This window comes from Psammomys obesus, unplaced genomic scaffold (genome assembly GCF_907164565.1).
Source record: "Psammomys obesus unplaced genomic scaffold, mPsaObe1.curated_primary_1811, whole genome shotgun sequence".
Lineage (NCBI taxonomy): Eukaryota > Metazoa > Chordata > Mammalia > Rodentia > Muridae > Psammomys > Psammomys obesus.
This window is the reverse complement of record NW_026592890.1, coordinates 24,787,410-24,814,245: the sequence shown is the minus strand read 5'-3', so window position 1 is coordinate 24,814,245 and position 26,836 is coordinate 24,787,410. Positions and strand designations below refer to the sequence as shown.

The following is a 26,836-nucleotide window of genomic DNA, read 5'->3' as shown; positions in this document are numbered from 1 at the left end:
ATCCAATTTTCGTATCCCAAACAGCCTAAATTTTTAAATGTCTGATATAAATTTGGGATTCTAATTTTGTGGCTCTCCTCCGTAGTGTGCTCTTCCTGGAGGATTATCGGGAAAGCCGGCCAGAGGTTTTACCCTGAGCTAGAGGCAAGAACTCTTCATTTTAAGGAGAACTTCCCAGGGACTGTACATGTGTCTTTATTTTTACTTCAAGTGAATCTTCCGTTAGTTCATTCTGTTTATTTACCCGCCAATCATGTGTTCCACGATGTGAATTTTGATCCCATGCTTGTGACAGGCGCTTCCCTCCCACTAGCGCCTTTTCCGCTGACTCCTTTGCACTTGCCTTCTCTGTATTCTATTATGTTAACTACGTTGTGACTCACGAGGAACGGATGTGCCAGTGACGGATGCTGCCAGTCAAAGTATGGCACAGCATTGCTTTCAACTACAGCCATATCCTGAGACTTTATGTGAACATTTTGTCTCTGATGAAATACGGCAGCTGTGTTCCCTAGTCTCCTGCCGAGATCCACACCGAGGCTTCTGGCGGGGCATTTTACATTCCTTTCTGGCACCTGAGCTCTCCGTGGCTCCCTCAACTATCTGCTATTTTCTTCTGAATCCTAAATCATGGCCAACAACACACTCCAAATGTACACTTCAGTCAGCCGGTCTTCGAGGAGCTTCTGCGATTGCTGCTGGTATTGGGATCTTCTCGGCTGTTCCTCAGAGGTAGGCAGTTTATAAACACTTGAAGGTTGATGGACAGCCCCACACTGTGGTTCTCAAGGGTCACTTCCTGCCGGATTTGGTACATGCCTATAATCCTGGCATGTGCCAGGTAGAGGGAGGAGAACCAATACAAATACATGTTTGGCTACATGGTGCATTTGAGGCCAGCCTGAGTACATGAGACTGTCTCAAAACACACAAAAATTAAAACGTTTTTCCTCAGAGTTTGTTTGACCATACTTCCTGTTCTCTGTCTTAAAATGGGTTCCTTACTTATGGCAAAACAGTCCATCAGTGTTTAAACATTCATTCAGCTGAATCTTTTACCTCCGTTCAACACACCTAACTTTTCGGGAGCAACGCTGTCCTGGGTGTGACAAAAAGCTTGCAGCCAGGAGGAAGCACAGAATGTAAGCGCTTGCAATGAGCAGTAGTGAGCTTTTAGGTTTTCTGTGCTGGAAGGAACCTGCCTGTCTGTAGACCCTGCATGCTTCAAGGGGCTGGCTGTGTCTGATCACGTGATTAGAACAAACCATTACCACAGTAAACCCACTCCTCCCACCTCTACACATCATTTCTTTCTATATGACCATTTACATATGAAGATGGTTTGATTGGTATCCCCACAGACTTAAGACAAAAAGGACACAATGGACATTTCAATAGCACTTTCTACAAAAAGAATACTTTATTCAAAAATAGGATCTTTTCAAAAAGAGAAAACTTTTATGTACAGTAACTTTGTTTAGAAACAGTCAAAAGCATAATAAGAGAAATTGAGATTCCAAAATTATGATTCGTAACATGCAATACTGCTGTTGAAGTCTTTCTCTTACCATACACATTTCAGTAATTCACATTTGTTAAGACAGTGTTAGGGATGACAGAGAAGTTGTGTATGGAATCTTTCCTCCTACAGGCCACCCTTCCTGGAAGACATAGAAATGGCAATGGCTTGGCAGTGCAATGTTCAACATGTGATTTAAAAAGTGGGAAAAATGGTTCCTGCCTCTCAAACCTAAGATCTGGAAAGAAATTTATTTTTTTTTCTAACTTTCAGAAGTTTTACTGTTCGTATTCACAAGCAAAATCAGAGTAATCTTAAAAGACAAAAAGTGACTTCAAGTGGTATTTTGGATTATGCCTTCATGCTCTGGCCAGAGGGAGTTCATTACAATGAGTAGCGATGTGGGAGCAGAGCCCTAGACACCTCGGTTTCTGAGAGTGCGGCCAGGCCCTTACTGACAGTGATTACAAGGAAAACGCAAAGCCTTGGCTGCTCATTGTCTCAACCTTCAGAGAAAACCTCACGTTCTGCTCACCCTGCCCAGGAAGAGACAAGGAGGAAACTGGGGAGGACTGCTTGTTAATTTTACATTGTTTAATAATTAGAGGAATGCTGCAGCCAATGAAGGTCACTATTTACAAGTAAAAATATTCAACACAGGCCATAAAAAATAATGGAACTCGCAAAAGACTAGAACTTGATTCAGTGAAAATCATAGAAACAGTACTTCTGGGTGGTTTCAGCCTTCCTCTATAAATCACACGATATAATTCCTTCCCTCTACTGCCACTTTGGTTGGGTTGCTAAGTACCTGGTACCTTTCTTAGTCATTAGTTACATCACTTCCTGTAGGATCTCATATCCAATAGGCATTTTTTTTTGACCCCAAAATCCTCTTAATGACATCACAGGAATAAATGCAAACTGCCTGCCAACAAAAGCTACTTGTCACATAGTCAATTGTCATTCTTCATATAAATAACATCTATAAGGAACAAAATGAAGTTGCCAATGAACTTATCTGAAGCAAATATACAAAGCTCTTAACAAAAACAGGCCGACTGCAAAAGGCCAAATATAAAAAGATTAGCTATACATCAAACTGTCATCCAACACATTTTAATAATTAAATAGTTAAATATAACACTGGATCAAAAATGATCCCAGACAGTGAAAGGACTAATCCCGCTAATCCCACAATTTAATGAGGCCATCCCAACCACACGTGATGACCTTGGATGTCTCATGGGGATGCCATACTGCGCCTATGCACACTTTGTCATGGGCTTTAAAGCGACTGTAGAGTTTGGTGGTCTTCCAGTCCCAAATGTTTAACTTTCCATTTCCGTCTCCTGAAATCACGTAGCTGCAACAGAATGAAAACCAACCTTAATTATTCATACACCTTAAGCTGGTGAAAAAGTGAAGGGAGCTTATCCCTTTACCGTAAGAAATACTCAGAAGAATCAATGAATGAGGCAGTCTGTGGCTGAACCCCTCCCGCCCCTCCCCCCAGTAAGCTGCCAGTCTAAGAGCTAGAAATCTCTTTGTCACCGAGGAGCCTGGATGTCTCTAGACAGGCAGACTGCACAGGGGAACCAGCATCACATATAGCCAGGGAACATGGTAGGCACGCTGGACTGCAGGAACTTTTACACATCTGTTGCCTCAATATGATTGAACACGTTGAAGACTGAGTCATAGGCAGGCATCTGAGGCCTAATTACCACGCTAAAGATACAAAGACGCAAGGCTATCTGAGTTCTTCAACCTGTGTATCTTTAGCTAAGAGTAGGGAAACGAATAAAAAAATCTCACTAATTGTGACCTAGAAATATCCAAAAAGCTACATTTCAGTTTTCAGTGTAGACGAATCTGTAGACAATATATGAAGCTCCATTCAAATCTGTGATGCAGAGCTCTGGCATCCACTCAGCCATGGGGATGAGAGAGAAAAAAGTCATGTTGTTTTAGACAGGAGTGCGTCAGGTAGGCGGATAAAGGGCACAGCCTAAGTAATATCAGAAAAGAGATTGAGGAAGACCCTACAAAAAAGCAAAATCCAATTTTCTGAACGTGTTCTTGACTTTATGACTGTTCTGTCATTTTGAAGCCACAGTTGTCACGCGACTACAGTCACAGTGACTCGTGGAGCACTGTTATTGGAGTGCTACTCTACACGCCATCATATGCGAGTCTGAAGACTTCAACTTACCTCATGTCCGGTGAGAAGTCCACCTGGCAAGCATAGCCTGCTACCATATGGCCCTTAAAAATTTTCTTCTTATTTAATCTGAATCTGTTCTGTGCTCCAAAAATTAAGATCTGGTTATCCATTGACTGGCATGCTAGCCATTTCCCTGTAAAATGCAAAAATTGGCATATTTTAGAGGAAGCGTGAAACATTTCTTAACGTTTATTTACAAGTGTGATGCGGGTGGGTTCACTGACCAAGCAGCACACTGTGTGACCTAGCGTTACCACATTCAAAAATCTACACAAATGGGCATGAGAACTAACTTCTCAGTGTCAGACAGGATCATAAAACTGCTTTAAAGAATCTTTTATATGTAAATTGCTAAACTGTTCTCATTTTGAAGAGACAGACCAACATTTCCTATTCCCTTGAAAGAAAAGTGCCTATTAAACGATATATTGAGCCTGATTTGTGTTGGAAGGGAAATCATTAAAAAGAAACAACAACAACAACAAAAACCCCCAACTGTCAGAAATCCAAAATGTCAACTATAAATCACCTATTCTTTTATTTTTCCTAAACAAGAGAGTGGGAGGGGTGATTCACACAGGAAACCCAGTAACCACTCCTAATATTGAGAAGGTTTCCTTACACAAGGATGGCGGCACACTGACTCCCCCTAAGTGGAGCGCCCCAGTTCTTGTGAGTCCAGCAATTACTCTGCATCTCGGAGCACGTTCTGTGTGCCAACTCACCATTGGGAGACAAAGTCACCGCAGGCATTGAGTGCATGCTGGGCTCCGCTATGTACTTAAAATCCACAGGGATATCCCTAAAGGTTGAAAAGAGCATACAGATCAGAATGAGTAGTTCACAAAGGCACTTTTAGAAGAATTGCCCAAATGTACCCGTGTAACAGCAACTTGCCTTTTCATTAAACTTCCAGGGTGGCGTGTACTACTAAAAAGCTTTTATTTCAAAAATGACTTTCCATGAAAATTATATTAGTGTCAGAAGTTGTATTTTCTAACTATTGACCTTTGGCCCTTGTATTACTATTCTTTAATGATGAAGTCAGCTTAAAAGGCAGCAACAAGATGCTTCAGCAAGCCTATGAGGAATGCTATTACCTGCCCGCCAACCTTCCCTCATTCCCTCGTGAGCACGTGGAATGTTAAAAAGCCCAGCAGTGAGCAGGACGACAGGCAGGGCTGCAGGGATCGGCGTGTGCTGGTTTTATCTGCCCAGAAATAACGACCCAGGCCACCGAGTTTAAGTGCTTGTAGCAAGCCTATTTACAGTTTACATATAAAGCATTTCCACAGTGTATAGTACAGGACAAAAGGCAAACTACAGAACAGCAAAAACTTCATGATAAAAACGCCTGAATACAAAACAAAACTCAAAAGTTTTCACTTAAATTGAGAACCAGTTATACTAAGTACTGTTTCATTTTCATTATTTTTCATAATAAAAGTTATTTGGTAATTCGGGGAGGAGTTTTGATGCTGCTTCCTACGGGATCCACAGTGTTTGTGTGGAGTATTGTAATCTGATGAAACACTATGAGGCGAAGAACAATTTCAAATTATGGTATGATTCGAGTTTCAATACTTTGCTTAACTGGGAAGTAATTTGCTGAATTAGAAAATAATTATACTTTGCCTCAGGTTCAGATTTCTCTCTTAGGTTATCCAAAACACCTCTAGAAGGAACAAATGACTAGAGGAAAAAGACTTCTGTTGCAGCCAGGGAAGTGACATTTGCCTGCTCCCAGGACTCACATTTCTAAGCGCAGTGAAATGCATCTTTCTAAATGACCCAAGTCTATGAAGGCTCAGTTTTTAAAAAAGATTCATGTTCCCCACCTTCGTATCTGTCACTAGTAGGTACTGAATTTTATAACACGGATTGGAACAAGAGCACTTTCTAAATTAACCAACCATACTGTAGGTTCACATCTTTAGTAGACATAGCAAAAAAGTTCCAGGGTCCTATTTCAGGAAGTCTTAGTATTTGGTAAATAAGCTAGAACAGTGGTCCTCAACCTGTGGATACAACCCCTTCGGGGGCTGAACAGCCCTTCGCGGGGTCACATATCGGATCTCCCGCATATCAGAGATTTATATCATGACTCACAACAGTAACGAAGTTACAGGAATGAAGTAGCAACAAATAATTTTATATTGGGGATCTCTACAATGTGAGGACTTGTATTAAAGGGTCTCATTAGGAAGGCTGAGAACCACTGAGCTAGAACAGGAACTGAATCTGGGCTACCTCTGGAACCTCACTAGTTCTGGCAAAAATGCCTGCTAGGCACAGTGAAACTTCATTAGACCCTGTAACTCAATATAACAGGGTTGGAACCGATTTCAGATAATCTGGTTTGGAAATGAGCTTAGTGAAAGTTAATGAGTCTGTGGCATTTTAAAAACAAAAGGTAACTAGCGATGTTTATCAATTTCTGTAAATTTCCTTTAAAAATATTTCACCAAAATAAACATCTTTGGTTGAAAGAAAAAAATAAAACCCTCAGAGCAACCAACCCCTATGCCTGCTGACAAGCTTTTGGCTGACTCACAGGCCACAGCTGCTGGTATCTGCCATCCCCCCCTTCTCCTGCTCAACTACGCTACCGCCTTGCCTGTACAGCACTGCTGAAGAAAGCCCAGCCTCCCCTGGTTGTTTTAAGTCTTTCTTTTCATGTGTATGGGTGTCATATTTACATGTATGGCTGAACACCGTATGTGTGCTGGGTGACTGTGGAAGTCAGAAGGCATCAGATGCCCCAGAACTGGAGGTGTACAGGGTGTTCTGAGCTGCCACGTGGGTGGTGGGAATGGAACCTGCATCCTCTGGAGTAGCAAGCAGCTGGTTCTTTTCCTTTATCACGGTGCTATGCCACAACGAGGCAGCGGATAGTTAAGTTTGGAAAATCTCCTCCTGTGCAGAGGCCCCAGTGCTGGGAGCGTCCTGCCCCTGGGGAGTCTCTGTGCTCAGGGCTCCCTCCCCCCGTGCTGGCATCAGGGTAACCAGCAGTTACTCTCAGGCAGAGAGATCTGGGGTGATGAGCTGCTTTGCTCTCCACTAAGCAGAAGCGAATTACCTTCTCCCTACAAGTCTCCCCATCTTTCCCTCCCCCACCCCGTGTAGCCACAAACTCAAGTTGTGAAATCAGTGGGACCTGCAGTTTGACTTTTGACATTTTCGTGTCCTATGTAACCTTAGGCAAACCTTAAGCTTTGTTAGCTTCCTTATATGAAAAAAGAAAGAGCCCACCACACATAAGGCTGCTCTGCACATCACGTCAGAGTCCACATAAAATGTTTATCTTGGTGACTGCCGTTTGGACGCACTAGCTCCACCACTGTATCTCCACTAATGACTGGACCAGTACGGACTTCTGATGACTGGGGAGGTGGCTCAGGGCCTAAGAGTGCTTGTTGTGTAGGCGTGAGGACCGGAGTTCAAATCCCTAGCACCTCTGTAATAGCGAGGCATGAGTGTGAGATAGAGGAAGACACCTGACGTCCTTTTCTGGCCTTTGCATACATCACCCACACGTGTGTGCATACAGCATATGTACACACCCCAAACCATCCAAACTTCGCGTTCACATCACATTCTCTGAAAGCCCCCCCCCCTTCCTTTCTTTCACTTTGAATGGAGCTTGGGGCCTTGCACATGCTAGGCCGGCGCTCTCCCACTGCGCTCAATCTCTAGGCCTAAGATTCAGCATTTGTGAAGACCGTAGTTTTAAACCATGAACGGTAAGGGTGAATGAGGCTAAATGTTAAGATTAGATACAAAATCCAGTCAGTGTCCTTGGGGATGATCTGCAACAGTACAGCGATGGTACGGAAGTTGCCAGTTGCACTGAACCTGAGATGCGCTCAATTATCTTGACGGTACTGAGAGCCTGTCTGGCTCTCCTTGAGAGGCAGGCTGAGGAGGGAACCGCTGGCTGTGGTTCAAGGCCTTGCTTTCTTTTAAAGTGCAGCTTCTGGGGGGGGGGGGGGGAGGTGAACGCTCTAGTCCTGGCTAGGCAGTGGTCTCCACTGAGCTGTGCTCTGTGACTATAAAATCAAGCCGGGTTCCACCCAAGAACTGATTTTAATAAGAACCATCATCACTTATTTCTTTGCAAATAAATCATAAAACTATCATGACAAATAATGAAACCAGCTGAAGAATTTTTTTTTTTTTTTACTTTAGAAAAACTTTTTTCTTGAAAAGGAAAAAAATAGTCAATATATTCTGATTATATTCAACAAGCAAAATGTTGAAAGCTGATGATACGAGGCAACTTAAAGCATGGATGATTACAAAGCAGACATTAAGAAAACCGAGAGCTAACCACATTGGTATTTTCTTTGGATTTGTTCTCAGTCCAGGATCTTTATGTGTGACCCGCACAAAACCAAATGTAGCCAGACATCCGACAACTTGCCTGCCAAAGATGAGTAAGACATCTAAGAAGGACTGAGAGGGAGCTGGCAGGATGACTCGGTGGGTAACAGTGCTGCTGTGCAAACTTGATGACCCGAGTTTGATCTCTAGAAACCCCAGTGATAGGAGCACTGACCCCTGAGAGTTGTCTTTTGACTCTACACATGTGCAGCGAAACACACGCCAACACTTACACACATACGAATCCAAAAATAATAAATAGAAATTTAAAAAAGAGCTGGAGAGATGGTTCAGTGGTCAAAAGCACTGGCTGTTCTTCCTGGTTCTATTCCCAGTAACAAACATGGCAGCTCACAACTGTCTGTAACTCCAGTTCCAGGGGATTTAAACACCCTCACATCAATGCACATAAATAAATTACATATAATTCATTTAAAAATTTTAAAGAAGAACGTGAGATATGACAGTTAACAGTTATCATGACCACAAAAAACAAAAATAAACAACAACAATGACAAAAACCCAGTTCAAATCTTTGGGGAGATTCTCCAAAGACTGTGAAGGATAGTATAAATATTAGTTCTCAATTTCCAAACTGTCGGGGTACTTAAATAATTAAAACACTTTGGCTGGAAAAGTATGCAAATAGCTGCACATTATCAGGCTTTGGCTATAGTTTTTTAATTGTTGTTTCATAAAAGATTTTTTTTACTGATGAAAACTCACCATTCCCAAACTCGTAGGCTCTTATCATCAGATGTACTCACAAATCTTCGATTCTCATCAACAAAAACAATAGTGTTGACAGCTCCCAAATGCCGGTCATATTCCTGAACGACCTCTCCACTGCGAATGTCCCACTGTGTAGCAATGAGAGGGAAGGCACAGAGGTAAGAGGACTCATGAAAACCAGCAAAACACACCTTGGAACCTAAAGACTCTAAGCACCCTGGTTTATGAACTGACTGCTTCCCTCTAAGCACGACATGGATGGACCCTCAAAGGAGCAGACATCAACCACGTGACCGTCCTGCTCTCTTCACAACACAATCTGAAGCTCCAATCCCGACAGATGGACTGAAGAAAGACTTACCTGCACGATCTTTTTATCAGACATCCCAGCCACAAAGAGATTCTGCTTATCTTCGTCGGGATTGAACTTGACACAGTAGGGCACTTTGCGGTTGGTAAATCTTGATATACACTGTCCTAAACCGAAGAGTCAAATTAAACAAGAAACATAAGTTTCACTCCCGAGGGATGACAACGGCATGAAGATCTATTGAGCAGCCAGCCCTTACTGAATTCTGAGGAAGGGCAGCTTGCTTGCTCTTAAAGCCACTACATTGATACTTTTCATAGATTTTTTTATGATTACAAACATCATTTTTAGGAGCTGGGGAGAGGCCTCAGGTGATAACCATGCTTTCTGTGCAAGTGTGAGGACTTGAGAAGAATCACCAGCAATCATGTCAACAGCCAGGCATGGCTGTGTATGTCCGTAAACCCAGCACTGAGGGCAGAGACAGGAATCCTGGGAGCTTGCTGGTTAGCCAGTGTGGAGAAACTGTTAAGCTTTCAGTTTAGTGAGACCCTACATCAAGGCAGTAAGGTGGATGTGTACACACACGTACATATGTATGTGTACACACACACACACACACACACACACACACACACACACACACCAAAAGTAATGTACCAGCAGTTCTGGAGAAACATTCTAAGTACATCAGTGCAGAGGACTATTTTGAGCAACAGAGAACATTACTGATACAAGCCATGAGAGTAACTCATCATGTCCAGCTGAGTGATGAGTTAGAAATAAAGAGAAAATACTGCGCGATTCTATCTCCAAGTTTAAGAGCAGGCACAGGATCTGTGGTGACAGCTGTTCCTGTGGCTGCTGGGAGAGGGTGCAGACCAGGAAAGGGCCCTGGAGGCTGGAATGCTATAAGCCTTGATCTCAGTGGCATTAACATCGCTGAACCCCTGTGCACTTTATGCTTTTGGCATATCTTAATTTTTAAGAGCTGTAGGATGGGTGCCTCTCAGCCTTGGGGACACTGGAGAAGCCCCTAGTCCATATACTGCACCAATCACATAAGAAGGGGAGGTGGAGCCCAGGCAGGAGTGACTCTGAGCTTCTCCAGGTGCCACCAACGTGCAGCCAGAACGAAGAATGGCCGCCAGCAAGGGGAGGGAGCTAGGCTGGACTCAAGTTAGGAAATTTAGACTTGGCTTTTCTGTAGGGTCTTCCTCAGTCTATTTTCTGGTACTATTTAGGCCTGTGCCCTTTAACTACCTAATGCATGCCTGTCTATCATGACTTTTTTCTTTGTTTTTCTATGTTGCTACAGTTTGAATCCAACTTGCCGCTTACTTAGATGTGTGCTCCTGAGAAATATACCTTTAGTGCCAGGTTCCTCATCTGTAATGTAAGACTACCACCCACCTCTATGGGTGTGTTACAATCAAATTATATATGCATATATGCATACATACATTTACATATATCCTCAGCATAGTCAATGTCCACTAAATATTCTTTATTATCATTAAACTTGACTTTATTTTCAGACTGGGTCTTACTCGGCAGCCCAGGCTGGCCTTGAACTCATATCTTCCTGCCTCAGCCTCCTGAAAGGCCATGTACCTTCACGCCTCCTAACTTTCTAACACTATAAAATACAAAACCACAAATACCAATGCAGGCAAACTGACTGGTCTATGTGAGGTCGGATCTACCGTGGGTAACTGAACTAAGTTTTGCTTTTGGTCTGTGCAATGCACTGCAGTGGGAGATGCGGGGAAATAGAGAGATCAGTCAGCTGGTGTACAGAACAGCGTGCGCTTGTCTGTCTATCAGTGTTTGCCGTGTATCCACAGAGGTGAGAAAAGTGCTTCCCAGGCTGTAAGGATGAGCTCCAGTCTACATGTACATGGTGCTATCAGCTGTTCCAATACTGAGAGCTGGCAGCTGGAGGAGGCATCATTTCACCACAGGGCCGGTGTTAGGGTCCACACAGGAATGCTAGCCCAGGAGAGTAACGCACACTCACCTGTCTCAGTGTCCCAAAGCTTAAGGTACCTGTCGTAGGCTGCGCTGAGGAACTGTGTTCCTGCGGTGTTGAAGCAGATGTCTCTCACAGCTTTACTGTGACCTAGAGGCGGAGCCAACAGAAGCTATGGTCAGGAGCTGTCTCTGCGTGAGCACTCCAAGAGAAGTTAGACAGGGGTGTCAAGGACGCTGTGGTCAGGATCCCCAACCCCAACTGCCTGAGGCTTAAGGGTGACTGTTTCCCTTCCTTGTAGATGCAGGTGGCTCTGATGCCTTACACTTCCGCAAGGATCAAGAGAAAACATCTACTTAAAAAAAATTTTGTTGTAGTATCTTTTTCTGTTTGTTTGTCTGTTTTGTTTTTTCATGACAGGATTTCTCTGGATAGCCCTGGCTGTCTTGGAGCACGCTTTGTAGACCATGCTGATTTGCCTGCCTCCCCTCCTGCTGGGATTACCACCGCGGCCCAGGATCTTTTAGTATGCAATGTGCATGCTGATGCATTTACTGAGAGCTAAAGTTCTGATTATTGCTCATGAAAGAAACAAAGCTGAGATTTGAGGCTCACTTCCAGTTTCCTCACCATGCTAGAAGTAAAAACAAAGTGTCCCAAACCTCAAGTCCAGGAAATTATAGCCCTTATTCAGTAATTGTATATTTCTGTGATGACATTACTCAATTTCATAGACATTGACTGAAAACTATGATGTTAGCTGCATTTTCTAGAAGATGGTATTCCGATACTAAATTAACTTCAAGGCACCGATCATACTTTACTTGGACGTCAACCTTGCAGGCCAATAAATCTTCTCCAAGTTTTGAGACAAATAAAATGTAGATAAGAAAAGCAGAAAAATCCCATTTTTCACCATGACCAGGACACAAATAACTTCACAAAATGTGCCTGGCTCCAACTGTCAACCATGGGCTACATCCTGGAACCACCTCCACCACAGAACTCCAGTCAGGCGGGTGCGGTGCAGCATATGAGCCATGGCAACGCGCATGGCAACTAGAGCCCCTCTGCAGAGTAGCTATTTGTAGAGAATTCCAGTCTCCCCTTCACCCCCCGAATATTCTGGCAATATTCTGGTGAGGCCGATGGAGAGCAAACCCGCTGTATCTGAGGGGCATTTTATTCCCCTTCAGACAGTTAACTGTTGCCCTAGGGGTGTGCTGGGGTGGCATCTCAGTATCTATCTGCACAGATCACCCATACCACCGTACCCTTAGCACAGCATGGGAGAACAGACTCCCACTTTAATCTAAAAACAGAGCCACTGTGAGCCACAGCACGTCAATGTGGTACAGTTAAATTTGGAAAAAGTAATGAGAAGCGACAAGGACAGAAAAGTCTTTGTCAGAAAGGCTACTCTGGCACACAGCCTATCCTCCTTTTAGTCCACTTCTTATCTTTAAGGAGTTTCCTCAATCACATTTTTTATGTTCCAGCTGCTAGCTCCCAACCTCGTCCTAAAGCTTCACCTATGGCTGCTGCTTACTGGCTGTCTTCACAGGCTGCTCAGCTATACAAGCTCAGACCTCTGCCCCCTCCCTTGCTGGAGGGCAGTCACTACCATTCACCTGGCTACCTGGGGTCATCCACGGTCCCTGCCATCCATCACTCCTGTTACCGAATCTCATTACATTCTTTTTCTGTCTCTGTGCTTTTGTCAAACTCTCACCATTTTTAATAGAGACTAATAAAATAACTGTATAGTTTATTTTCTTACTACCTATCAAAGTGTCCTCCATATTGCCACATAATCTGTGTACACTTCCAATCACATTACTTCTAGTAAGGGCTGTTAAATGGCTCTTCACTGCCATTAGGATACAGTCTCTTTCATTAGTGGCATGACTGGTTCTCCAGGCCTTGGTTCCCTTTCTATTTTCAGCCACACTTGTCCCTCTCCTATATGCTGGCAATCGTTATGTCACGTGGCCCCCAACGCAGCACACTTTCTCATGACATTTGTGTTTCCACCATTCTCACTCACCTCCTAGTCCTCTCTGCAAACCGAGAGAGATTTATTTCTTTATGACTCAGCTCAGGTCTATGAATACTTCCTTCACATCAGGGCAGTAAAATTACTGCTGATGATGTTATCTTTCTTGCAAAAGCTTTTCTAAACAGATTTATAGACAGAGAGAAAAAGAAATATTACCAATAAATGTTCTCAGACAGCGCCGGTCTCCATAAACTTCCCATAGCTGGAGAAAAAAAAAAAATGAAAATATTAACTGTTTCTTTATGGCGTTGGAAATTGAACCCAGGGCCTCATGTATACTAAGAACGTGCTCTGCCAGTGAGCGAAGGCCCTAGCCCTGGGGTATCAACTTTAATACAAGTCTTTATCAGTAACAATAGTTATTTGCTAGCTGTATGTATGTGTGTGTGTATACACATCCTGTGGGCACAGTGGATTTAATTGGTAAGTACTGGTTAGTTTGCCGGTCTGTTATATTTTTGGGACACAGATTATATACAAACATATTTTTTATACTTGAAGAGGTTTTTACATCAAAGCACCAAGAAGATTTAGCTACAGAGGGAGTTTATCTGAGTACTTCCATTTCTTATTGTTTTTTTTCTTTTATATTTTATGTATTTTTCTATGAGGAACAGTTTTTAAAGGAATTAAATGTATTAGGATTGCTGTTACGAGTCACTTTAATATTGAAAAGTGTTTTTAAAAAATCTTTTCTGGTTAATGTACATAATCTGTATGAAAGTAGTATCAATGGCTCATAATTCTAATCATTGCTAAAGCAGATAAATACAAAGATTTCAAAACTAGTGCTGCTTTTGTCTACCTCAAGTTACCCTGACAATGTTGCTGTGCTCTAAGACTGAAAGCATTTTCTGGCCACCTAATGCCAACCAGAGAGAAGCCTCATGTTCCATACATGCCAGGCAAGAACCTCTGGGCCCTACGCCCTTGCTTCGGACTGTAATTATTATTTTTTTCAAATATTTTAAGCTCTGACAGCCACAAAACTGCTATAGGTTTCAGCATACATCATGCTGATTCATTGTCTTCACTCTCCCAAAGCATGCTCTACTCTCCCTGTCCCTCTCCCCACAGTCCCCACCCCTTTCCTTGGCCTTCCTGCAAAGGCATGCTTCTTGTAAAGCTAGAACCGGCTCCTGTGCCTGCCTGTGTCATGTGAGCAACCTGAGATGATCATTCCCAGGAAGAGTCCATACTTTCAAACCTTTGATAGTATAATCCCTCTGTCCGCAACAGGTACCTGATAAATGTCTACCTGAGCTACATTCAACTTTATGTTTTATCTCTTGATCCAAGGGAGGATCATAATTTCAATGTATAAAGTGAAAGTTAAAGAAAATTAGGGATTTTCTGGGAAACTGTTTTAATTAAAGGCAAACTGTTTCTATTATAGACTAATGCCTGAATGGCTGCTCCCACTAAAAGCAGTGGCTTTATATACTGATAGTACTCATCAATACTTAAAAAGTCTAAAGCCTTACCAATGTCACTGTCCAAGCCACAAGAATACTACAGGGTTAGTATTTATTGAGCTACCACAATGATCTGGACACAGAAGAGACACTACCATACCAACTATTCTTTAAAACTTAAGGTTTCAAAGAAGTTTTCTTTGCACTGAGTTGCAAGAATAACAGCTTGCCGCTCCTGTCACTCTGCAGCTGGGAGGAAGGTTCAGATGGGGCTTCCTGAGAGCACCAGGAGCAGGAGAGGGCTGAGGGCACTACTGGTTGGTGTCCAGTGTTCAAAGGGGAAGGATAAAATAAATTAGACTGTCTACTCAGCCAGTCTGAGCAACAAACAAACTCAGTTACATATCCATAACCTCTATAAAAAATGCATTATTCCTGATTCAATATTTATGTGCCCAATGCCAAAGTGATTGGATTATATCCTAATCAGTTGTCTGAGCTTTAAAAAGAGTCCAGCCAATTGGACCACAGAGCCATGTCTGAATGTACAAGTTTGGAAGCAGTCCACAAATAGCTACATCCATAGGGCTTAACAGAAAATAATTAGCCTCTAATTGCCTAACAACCACATATTTATTTATGACTAATCAAACAGACTGAACCATAGCACTGGTTCTATAGCACTCTCCCCGGGTTACTGAAAACTCACCTTAATTTTACAGTCCATGGAACACGACAGCAACAAATGTCCAGAGAGAGGAAACAGCCTGACTGCACTGACACCCTGGAAAGAGGCATCACGTCATTGCCCTGCTGCATTCAAAAGACAGTATCCCACAAGCAACCTAATTTGCCATTTTTCTTTATTCCAAACATCATGTTTTAGAATAGCCTTCATCAGTGTTCCAGGAGGCCTTATCTCAATACCAAGCTATTGAAGGCTTTTTATTTTAAAAACTTCCGATTCACTTCCTTATCTGAGCCAGTCAGACTGTTACATGCCTACTTCTTTCCCTTATTTCCTTGGTCTTGGCAAAGACCTGGAAATTAACAGCTGGAATAGTGCAGACAACAAAGACATCAGCCTCTTAAGTTTGCAAATACCTCATTTTGCATTATTTTAAATACTACCTTGGCCTAGACAGCAAGGGACATCTACTCTCTGCTGTGTAATAACCCAGGAGCCACAGCAACATTCCTGAGGCTGGGTACCATCTGCCCATTATTCACTGTGTGGTGCCAAGAAGAAGCAGATGGCAGTAGGAACTTGTGGGAAAACGAACAAGCGACAGTATGAGGGATGGACACTGACCCATAAAGCTTAGGTCATGGCCAACCTGGATAGCCTTGCAGACTGATGAGCCACTATTCCATGAGGCGTTTCCAAAGCCTAGCTCGCATTTACCTGAATCTGATGCTCCTATTCTGTCTACCTTCCCTGTGTCAACAGCTAAAACTCTGCACTGGCTTCCTTCTGTGTTTTATATTGGGAACACTCAACTGTCTTACCTTTGTGTGTCCAGACCACATATGAATTTGTTTTTTTGGTAGGTAACATTTTTCAGGTGGCACAGATGACCTTAGATTAACACCAACATCCTGAGGTATGTGAAGGTAGGACCTGCCTTGATAGTCGTACATTTCTTTAACTAGAATAAAATGTCAAAAGAAAGCCACAAATAAGCATAAACCATAGTCATGAAATCTGTATTCTTAAAATAGTAACAAATTCTCAGGTATACTGTCCTTATTAAGATCATGGTCTGGCTCAAATTAAGCTCCTGGAATTCTGGCTATCATTGCAACGGGAGGTAGTAATTTAGAATTTCTAAACACCCAAGAGGTAGGAGACCTTTAATAGGACCCACAGTTCTCTCACTCAGTGACACACGTCAGTGATAAAGACTTCACTGCAATCTAATCACAATGAAGGAAGAAAAGAGGATACTTAAGTCTCTTGAGTCAATGTTACAGAACTGGGGGCAACACAGGCCAAGAAGGGAGCCAACAAAGAGCAAGTGTGAGCGCTCTGTTTTTTCATCTTCCCACTTTTCACCTGTGGGCCTCCTTTACATCTGCCTTTCCCCGTTCTCACTGCAAATTTTGCAGGAAAAGTTGCATGGGTGGCGTGCTGCCACTGCTGTAACACCAGCACTGCTTACGGACCCTCAGCTCAGATGTAAGACGGACGACTGTATGACACAGCTTTGTGCTGTTCTAGACATGTGATGATGGAATTTGGGAAAACCAAGACTTTCGATTTTCCTGCCACCATCCTGGGCATGTATGCATCCAAGTAGTATACCTTTGTCTGATTTAAAAAGCTGCTATTTGCGTAGGTTTCAGTTTCATTAAAAATTACTAAATGAGTTCTGGCTTGGAATTAGGACAGAATTTCCAACAACCTCTGAAACGGCCCTAAATATTCGTCTGCCATTTTGTACTCTGTATTCATGCAAAGTGGTGTTCTCAGACTGCTGACCATAAAATCAAAATATTGATCAAGTTGGAAAAACATTAAAATGCTTTCTACCTCCCGAAGTATCAAATATTCAACCAAGATTTAGTTCTTATGTAAAAATCAATAAGAACATTGATTTCACTAGTATGAAAACCTGTTTGACTCTTTAAAGAATGGTAAATTTATATACAATTTTTTTTTAATTTCTTTAATATCAGGTAAATGTTTAAATTGTACACCGGTTTTACATACCTGCCACTGCTATACATACCCAAGTCAGACATATCTCTCAGGTGTAAAGGAGTCATGAGTGGAAAAAAATTTAAGCAGCTGACTTAAATAACACTGTATACCTAAAGCAGCTGGCAGCATGCCTGTCCCAGGCTCGGTGCTCAGTAAATGGGGCCAGCTTCCGCTTATGGTGCTTATGGTTTTAAACATCACAGCACTCACTAACCAGAGTCCTTGGACATAAAATTGAAGTTTGTGAAACCACTGGACTTCCTGAAGACTAAGGACCAAGCACCACATCAGTACTGAAGCATTCATTCTCTTTGGCCATCAGCACGTAATTTCCTAACCGTAGCAACTCTTTATGAACACATACACTACAGTGTGTTTATATGTCTAGTGACCTCTAATTTACTCATACAGACAGTCTGTTCTTTATAGGTGAATGTACTGAAGGATCTGGCCTGGACTGAAAATAGACTTAAGTGGCTGACGTACCCAGGAAAGGACTTATGGACCACTCTTCTTTACTCATTAAAAAAAGAAAAATCCACTGATAGTTAAACAAAAATGATCTGTGCTTATCTTTAATCATGTTACATTCCCCCTTTAGTGGTATAAAGTCTGTGCTGATTTCTGTAGGATGGAAACTGTTTTTGATATATGGTTACATAACAGCAGCCAACAGTAAGAGCAACTGGTATTATATGAAATGAGAAAAAAAAAAAAAAAACATAACAGATTTTCATTAAAGTAAAGATGTCTGAAAACCATCTTACCATGTAGGATTGTCTTCTCCTCCCCAGGCTTCTCTTCTTCCTGCTTGCCTTTTTTCTGCCTCTTCGCCGTGATTTCATCCAACTCCTTTTGTTCTTCCTAAGGAAGCAAAGAAGTGAACTTCAAAATGAGTGTCTGAAAATCTCATCATGCGCACTGTTGGTTATATATTCTTTATAATGAGGTTCACAAATATGTCTCCTAGGACAGCAATGGCAACTCTTCCACAACCAGCGATGACTACCTCTTAAACAGATCACAAGATGACATCAAACACATGCTCAACAGTATTTTTAAACATACACTTCTGTTACACCTAGAAATAAATGTAACACGTTATGCTAATTATGCAAATGAAAAGCCAGGCCGTCAGAAAATCTGGTATCAGTAAGGATAATGAGTTTTAGAACACAGTGTTGTTTTCAGTGAGTTGCTTTTACAATGTCAAGAGCAACAATTATGGATTTTAGACCAATATTTTTAGAGATATCTGGAAAGAGAAGACAGCAAAACAGCAAATCCATATCTATCATAAACCAGTGTAGAAGTAAAATCTAAAGGAAGAGAGCAGAACATACATGCCACTATGCTATACAGATGTAAGGCACAGCTAGAATATAAGCTTTATAAGGACAAAGTTTTCTTGATCTTGTCTATCACTGTGTTCCAGAACCTGGAACAGTGCCTCATTTCAGAGACAGTGGGTTACAGAGGTGGGGAAGAATTCTGTAGTTTTATTTTATAAACTTCACAGGAATCTTTTAAAAAACAAAGGATAAAACTGAAAAAATTTAAAACAAATTAGTAAGTAAAGACTATTACTAATTCCAGATGACAGCAAGGCTGACTCTGTCGTGACAGTCTGTTAGGGATCGAAGGACAGCAAGCAGGGCAATTTATGAGCATTAGTAAGGGCAGTTTTATTTAAAAAAAAAAAATGGTTCCATATTCTACATTAGGCAAAAGAGCATAGGGGAAAACAACAGAAAACAAAAAAGGTAAACAAATATTGTAAAGATTATATTTTCTCAGTCAGCTAAGGCTGAGAAATTCTGATGAGTCATGGGTTCTCAAGGGAAATCTCACATTTATCAACACAGATATGATTGGTAGAGACACAGTACACATTGGAACTGACAATGAAAACATCAAAGCTTACTTCTGAAGGTTTCGCTACATCTTTTTCATCCACATATTTTGCCCACGGTCCCAAGAAACCATCAATATTAGATGCATCATTTTCTTTGAACTTTTTCCTTTTTTCTGTTTTCTTCTGACCAGTTTCAAATACAGTTAAACCTACATTAACAACAAACATAAGCTGTAAGTAAGCAAGCCTGTTTTCTTCTGAAATACCAGCACAGATGACTTTATATGGTTACAGCGAGTCTAAGCAACTAAACGTAAAATGCCTGAATCTGCCATATTCTTGCCGACAAAGAGAGAGAGACTTATTATTATTTATTAAATGTATTATTGTTCGCTTCAGAAGGAGTGAGAGAACAGCTGCCACTTGACAGGAGACCCGGGAAATAAGGCACCCCACCAGGTTGCTAGTCTTGGGCTTTGAAAGACTGATGACAGAAGCTGGGGGAAGAGGGGGAGCTGAGGAGCTGCTCAGTCCAGGCGCCTTCTTAATCAATCAAAAACCAGTACTGGGGGCCTTTCTGCTTTGTTCTCAGAGACCAGGTCTCATGTAGCCTATAGTAGCTTTAGCTGGGATTATAGGTGTGTATCATCATGACCAGCAAGATACAGCAACACTGAAAACAAAAATAAACTGTAATTTATCATTTAAAAATGGAACTACAGCAAATGCTCAATAATTTATTTTCACTTTCTGTGTATACAACAGTACAAATTAAACAATGTTTCATAGAATCTGGTATTACTCCCACAATACCATATGATGTATGATGCATGGCTTCCACATGATGTCAGTCTAAACTCGGTCTCTAATATCATCAACCTTAAACAGAATTAACAAAGTATGATGTTTCTTATTTTGATTTCATCAGTAGGTGAAGGCTGAATACTGTTTGCACCCACTAAATGTCAAGAAATGTTTGAGTGTCATATCACAAGCTCAGAATCTAGTTATATATTTAGGGGAAGAGGTGTAACTGAAAGAAAACAGACCATCTATATGAACTCAAAGCAGTTTCCATTGGGCTGCTTGTTACAACAAAGAATTAAAATTCTACTTCAATACTAATTCACACACTCATAATAAGGGATTATCCTTGCGTAATTAGTACATTTTATTTTAACAGCATTTTATAAATAAGACTCCAATATTCTGAGGAGCTTTGAATAAAGGTGGCCTTTGGGTTATAATGGCTTGTTTTATTCTAAGTACTAAGTGAATTTGAACATAAATATGTATTAAAAGATATTGAAAATCTGCTATTTAGCAATTTGTCATAATTATTTGAACAGACATCTAGTACAGAACGTTTTCTGTTAAAATGTGGCTTGACAGTTGCAAGGCCAATTGTCAAAGTTACCTATCCATTAATTGAAAGAATGAGTTGTAGAGGTTGGCATGGTGCCAAGTTTTCAGGCCACACCACCACCTTCCCGATGAGACTGAGCAGCTCAAGTGGCCAGAGTGAGTCGAAAAGAGTTCCACACTTCCCTGCTGTAGCCTGTATCTTTCTATTTCTTCAACTTAAAAAAAATCAGGAGCTAAACAAAATGCTCGCTTCACCTACTGATTGATGACAGCCAAGTCATACTTATAAATATCTGCTCTGGGTATCTTACCTTGATTCTTCTCAGCCTCTTCCACAGAGCCAATATACTTAGCAGACACTTGATGGTTATCCAGTGAGGGGTCCAGTGCATAGCCTGAAAGCAAAAGGCACAAATGACTGGCTCCTCTCCTTCAGCTTTGCTGTAACTGCCCATCAACACCCACTTCATAGTCCCCTTTCCAGAGAACAAAAAAGTGTCCCTAAGGGCTAGGCCTTCCTTTCTTGGTTCCATATCTATTTATAAATGCTTAAGCCCCATGTCAGACTGAACCAAGAAAGATTTGAGAAGAGGAAGCAGTATTCCATAGGACGAACGTAACAATCATTGTAGCACCAAGAGCATTTCTAGCTGTGAATTCAAAGTTCAGCTTCAAATTCTTTTGGAGCTTAAGAAAACAGGTGTACTATGTGTTCAGAAAGTTAAGAGCTATTTCCTTTTCCTTCTGTTAATCGATATTACAGGTACAGCATTAATTATTAAACTGATAAAGAAACAGAATGAGAAAGTTATATATAATATACTATTGTATTGTATTTATAAGATACTACATAGCTATTGCTTGGAAAATATCCTTCTTAGTAAGGGCAGTCTCCAGTCTTAAACCACAATTCTTAAAAGCAACCCTTCAATCAGTCACATAGTCCATAGCTGCATGTACTAATGGTCTTCACTGGCCAAAGGGAACCAAAGAAACAAACATACTCATTACCCACATTCAAATTAGATTTGTTTCAAGATGATGTGCTATTATAATACATTTTTGCTAAAATTATTCTTCATAATAAAGTAACATTCATGAAAGTGAGCCAGATCATCAGTCTATGTCCTATAGTCCATGTCAACAATCATGAAAAGCAGAACTGTACTTTTTAAAGGGCATACCAGGGGATAGATTTAACATTTATTTTTATTTTTGCGGGTGCAGAGCAAAAGGAATTTCTTCGGGGAAACATAAAAGAGATTTGTTATGAAGTATTCCTTTAAAACAGGCCAAGGATACAGGAGTTCAATTCATCCTTACAATATATCAGAATAGAACCAACCGTCTGGATATTAGGTCATTTGCATATAGTTTTCTCTCCTTTCCACCAGTAAAATATGTTCTTAGCCAGAGGAAAGACTTGAGGTCAGAAAAGTGACATTGGAGTATAATCTCTGAAACCACAGGCTCAAATATCATGACTTACTTTAGGTTCTTAGGGGTGTAATGATAGAATTAGGATTACAACCATTTCAAGAATGATTCCCAAGAGGAAAAATAGCAAACTACATTGGAAACTCAAAATGGAAAAGAAGCTTCAAGATCCAAGAGAATATTGAAGAACTATAATGTTTGTACATGAACTATGTGATAATAAAAGACTTTTTATAATCTTTGATATTAAAAAAAGATTGTGAGCTACAGACTAACTGATGATCTGGCTTTCTTTCTGTAATTCACTGGGTTATTATGAGGGCTGATTGTTTCCAAGCATTTATTAAGTGGGTGCTGGGCGTGGGGAAGCTCTACTGTGAGCGCATGTGGGTAGATGTTCTCTTCCTAGGTTCTCTGGGGCCACTGAGACCACAGCGGCCCACAGCACACAGTGTATTTGGGATGCTCGGCACACAAAGCACGTGACTTTTGTAGCTATGAGCCTTCACCTCGAACTGAGCCGCTTCTCCAGCCCTGTGAGCCAGATTCTTTAAGGAGACTTTTATGAGGCTTATGCAGAATTCAGACCCACACAGTCCTATGTTTCAAAGCTTCCACTTCTGGCATAAAAACGTAGCAAAAGTACAATGAAAATGAGCTTTGTGTTTATATGAATGGTACTTCATGGCATTGCAGGGGAACAGGGATGGTGTTTCTGGTCATCCTTGTTCTGTGTAAGTACCAGTTCCCGGCTCAACTGGCCAGTCTTGGTCCCTAGGAAAGACTTTAGGCCCTGCGTTAGAATCTTCCCTCAGCACTTCCACCATCCCCTCAGTTGCCCTGCACGCCAGGTGATGAGGAGGTTGCAGAATCTTCCTTTCACAAACAAGGTAGACCAGAACATCTAGACACGTACCCTACCATAAACCACCAGCGATAGGACAAGACCTAAGTCGAACACTATAGGATCTCAGCTCAAGTAGTTTTCTATTATCTGTTATCTGTATCTCAAAAATTTAATATACCTTTCATTGTTGTTTTAAGTATGCTCACATATCTTTCTGAAGCCTATTTTCCATTTTGCCTTTTCAATGGAGTTGTTGTTAACGTTTTTCCCTTTTGGTAGTCATACTTAAAATGGTTGTAACACTAATTGTATTATTATACCCTTTGGTTATAAAAAATTAGTTATTGTAGGTGAATCAAAAGAAACAACAATTTGCAAAGGATTACTTAAAAATATACATAAAAACTTTCAATTTAATTACTAGCACAGAAAATCAAAGTGAAATAGAGACATACTAATTTTGATTATCATATGACAAAGAAAAAAAAAATCAATCACACATGTCCTGGGTAAAAGTACAGCTTTTGTACATGGCCTTCATGTTTATCACATGTTGGAATAAACTTCTTCAAAAACAACTTGATAATGTGCCATGAATTTAAAAACACACAGTCTTTGATCTACTTTGGAAATTTATTTATGAAAACAATAATAAAGTAAGCTTTATACATAAGAATATTCACTACTATATTTTAAGAATCATCTTGCTGTATAACACACAAATTGCATTTTTACTATTGCAAAATGGAACCAACTTGAAATCTAGTATTTCAAGGATTTTTTACAGAAAGTATTCTAGCAGACTTTAATTTCTAAAAATGTTAATTGATATTAACATGATGAATGCATGTTAATGACTATGATGAGACTAATGGCATTTACTTAAAATTCTACTCTCTCATTCCTAAGACTGGTGAACAGAAAACTCTGAGTGAAAGTCAAACAATGGGAAGAGCCCTTATGGGAAGCCTCCTCCTCCCTCTAAGATCAGCAATAAACCAGGCTAGGAACTCAGGAAGGAAAGGAAGCAAACAGGAAGAGAGAGTTTACACAGACACCACGTACTAGAGCAGGAGAGATGTCGTCAACAACAGGAGCTAAAAGCTCAACGATAAAGCAAGGAATTGGGCTACCAGAGTAAATGACACTAGTTTCACTGGTAAGGACTCCACAGGTTGGGTCCAGCATAAACACAATGCGTTGTGGAGTATAAATCAACCCGGAGTCACTTACTGAGATAGTAGGACTAATGTTTGTTCTTTACCTCAGAGCTAGGAGATGCTGCTCAGGTAAAACTGAATCTATGTGTCATCTTCTTAGCCCCGTCTCACACAGATAACAGTGGCACAGGATGTAAGGAAGGCTCTTCTCTAGTACTTTACAAATGAGGGGCAGTAACATGAAACCTATATTTATTCTTTGTATACGAGTGAAAACTTCATAGTGCATAGCCTAGGCGTCTCGACCGTAAGTCAGGTTAGACCTATCTGTTCTTTTGGTTTCCAGGCTGCTTCATATACTATAGCTACACTCTTACTTTTTATGTCTGTCTTTAACCCCCTAACTAGTACAGCCTTTGCCCTAGCCCACTGCTACCTCCAGGTAGAGGCAACACATAATGGCCCTTTTATTTTCTCTGTCTATCTATCTATCTATCTATCTATCTATCTATCTATCTATCTATCTATCTATCTATCTATCTATCTAGAGACAGGGCCTATAGAGCTCTCTATAGGAGGTCCTGGAACTTATTATCTAGACCAGGCTGTTCTTGAACTGACAGATACCCACTGCCTCTGCCTTCCAAGAGCTGAGATTAAAGGCATACAAACACCATATTTTCAAATAAGTCCATTCCCAAACTAAAGCAAACTTGTCTTGTAAATGCTATTCTTGCTATCCAGAATTGGAGAGTGGAGTCAATATACACATAACTTATTACTATTATTTTAATCTTGCTTTGTTTTAAAAGGAGACTTAACCTATCTAAATTATTATATATGGCCACCTAAAATCTATGAAAACAAAAACTTTAACTCTCTCTTAGTGGCGGCTAGAATATATAAATTCACAAGTTTTTGGTTTTGTTGGGGGTGCTTTGCCTGCGTGCATGTCTATGCATCATGTGAGCGCCTGGGACTACAGAGAAGAGGGCTTTGAGACCCCTGGAAGATACAGTTACAGACAGTTGTGAACGACCATGTAGGTACTGGAAATTGAACCCATGCCCTCTGTGAAGAGCAGCCAGCATCCCCCAACCCTTCGCCCAGACAGAGTGTCTCTGTGTAGTGCTGGCTGTCCTAGAACTAGCTATGTAGACCAGCCTGGCCTCAAACTCACAGAGATCCACCCGTCTCTGCTTCCCTCCCGAGTACTGAGATTAAAGGTGTGTACCGCCACTGTCCAGACATGCAGCCAGTATTCTTCACTGAGCCATATCCCCATCCCTCATGATACACTTTTCAATGTGTCACACTTCACTATAGGCTTACAATGGACTCCGTAAAGAAGCAATGGGTACAAAGTGAATCTGTAACCATTTTATTGGACTAGAGGTGTCTATGCAGTCTTTTATGATGGTTTTAGTAGTATGTAGTCCTTTTGGTTGCTGTCTTTGAGACAGGATCTCATGCAGCCCAGGTTGGCCTAAACTATGTACCCAAGAATGACCTTGAACTAAAGATTCCTAGGCCCGTTCTTCTTGGAACTAAGACTACAGGCATACATGACTATATTACCTGGGTTATGTTGTGCTGGTGACTGAACCAGGGCCTCGTTCATGCTAGGCCAGCAGTCAATCGCCTGAGCTACATTCCCAGCTGGTCTGTACTTTCCACTGTGACTGCACACGTGCCACAGTGATATATAACCTAATAATATAGAGAGGAGGGCAAGGCTGCCATGCCATGAGGAGGAGGTCGCTGTGGAGGAGTCACCATGGGGACAAGGTGGAGCAGAGGTGGCAAGGACGAGACTAGAGGACAGCTAACAGGGTCCATGGCTGGGAAGTAGGTCTGACTAGCATAGCTGAGTTAGAATAGATTGATATCTGCCCAGTCATGGTGCCTGAAGCTTATTATAAATGTTAACATGTCTCCATCTCATTATGTGGGAGCTAGAGTGGGCACAGAAAAAACCCCCTAGTCTGACATTTGATGAGAGAATATAGTTACTTTATATTATGGATTTGTTACTATATACTGGCTAATATTCTTTAGTAATCAAGAGAAAATATTTAAAAAATAAGATTTGAGAAACAGAATAAGTTAAATAGTATATAGGATGATGAATGTAATTTTTCACGCTGTATTTTCATTAACAACTTAATAATAATCTGTATGTGATAAAGATTTAATAACACATGTTCATTACTGAATGTAGTGACAAGGAACATTCTGACAGAAGGACCACAGATTATTTTCAGTACTGAGAAAAAAAATCACAGGATTTAATAGAAAAGCTCAATATTCCAGGATACTTCCCATTCAGTATTTATAGGAATGCATAATAAGGTACATTGCCTCTTTGATGAAATCTAGAAGAATAAATTTAGGAAGCAAGAAGACAAAACCAGTCACGGCACACATTACTCAAGCTATTAATAAAGCCGAACTTACAACTGTTTGAGTTCTATCATCACCTTACCGTAAGTGGCAAATGTTCTTCTTTGCTGTTCAAACATGAAGTCATTGATATGTGCTGGCTCGGCGTATCCAGAAAGCATATTTCTAGGAGCAGCCATTTGCTGTGTTCTAAAGGGATTTTCTGGTCCAAACTGCAATGTTATAAGGAAGGAAAAGAAGGTTACTGAAATTACTGTACAATGTATTTTCAACTCTAAACCATCGGGGGCTGACTGACCTATTTGGGATCATGCCTGCTGTAATGGTTCTGTGTAATGGCTGATTAGCTTTTGCCAGCCCCTGGGACAGAAGAAGACCGTAGCTCACGTAAGTCCACGTGTGGACATTTATTTCAAGAGCTGCATGTTCATACTGCAGGAAGTCTTAT

General features: G+C 41.1%; 1 protein-coding gene across 1 annotated transcript in view; it reads right to left on the bottom strand.

The window, feature by feature from the left end:
- Positions 1–1,403: 1,403 nt before the first annotated feature.
- The window catches only part of Cdc40 (cell division cycle 40), a 49,348-nt gene continuing 23,915 nt past the window's right edge, over positions 1,404–26,836 (bottom strand). The window contains exons 3-15 of the mRNA XM_055616185.1: positions 26,471–26,600; positions 20,853–20,936; positions 19,246–19,385; positions 18,089–18,185; positions 16,127–16,266; positions 15,327–15,401; positions 13,359–13,404; positions 11,192–11,293; positions 9,223–9,338; positions 8,856–8,989; positions 4,472–4,548; positions 3,735–3,879; positions 1,404–2,885 (exon numbers count right to left, since the gene is read on the bottom strand). Coding sequence (XP_055472160.1) covers positions 2,708–2,885; positions 3,735–3,879; positions 4,472–4,548; positions 8,856–8,989; positions 9,223–9,338; positions 11,192–11,293; positions 13,359–13,404; positions 15,327–15,401; positions 16,127–16,266; positions 18,089–18,185; positions 19,246–19,385; positions 20,853–20,936; positions 26,471–26,600 — 1,464 coding nt within the window. The 3' untranslated portion in view covers positions 1,404–2,707. The remainder of the gene's footprint in view (positions 2,886–3,734; positions 3,880–4,471; positions 4,549–8,855; positions 8,990–9,222; positions 9,339–11,191; positions 11,294–13,358; positions 13,405–15,326; positions 15,402–16,126; positions 16,267–18,088; positions 18,186–19,245; positions 19,386–20,852; positions 20,937–26,470; positions 26,601–26,836) is intronic.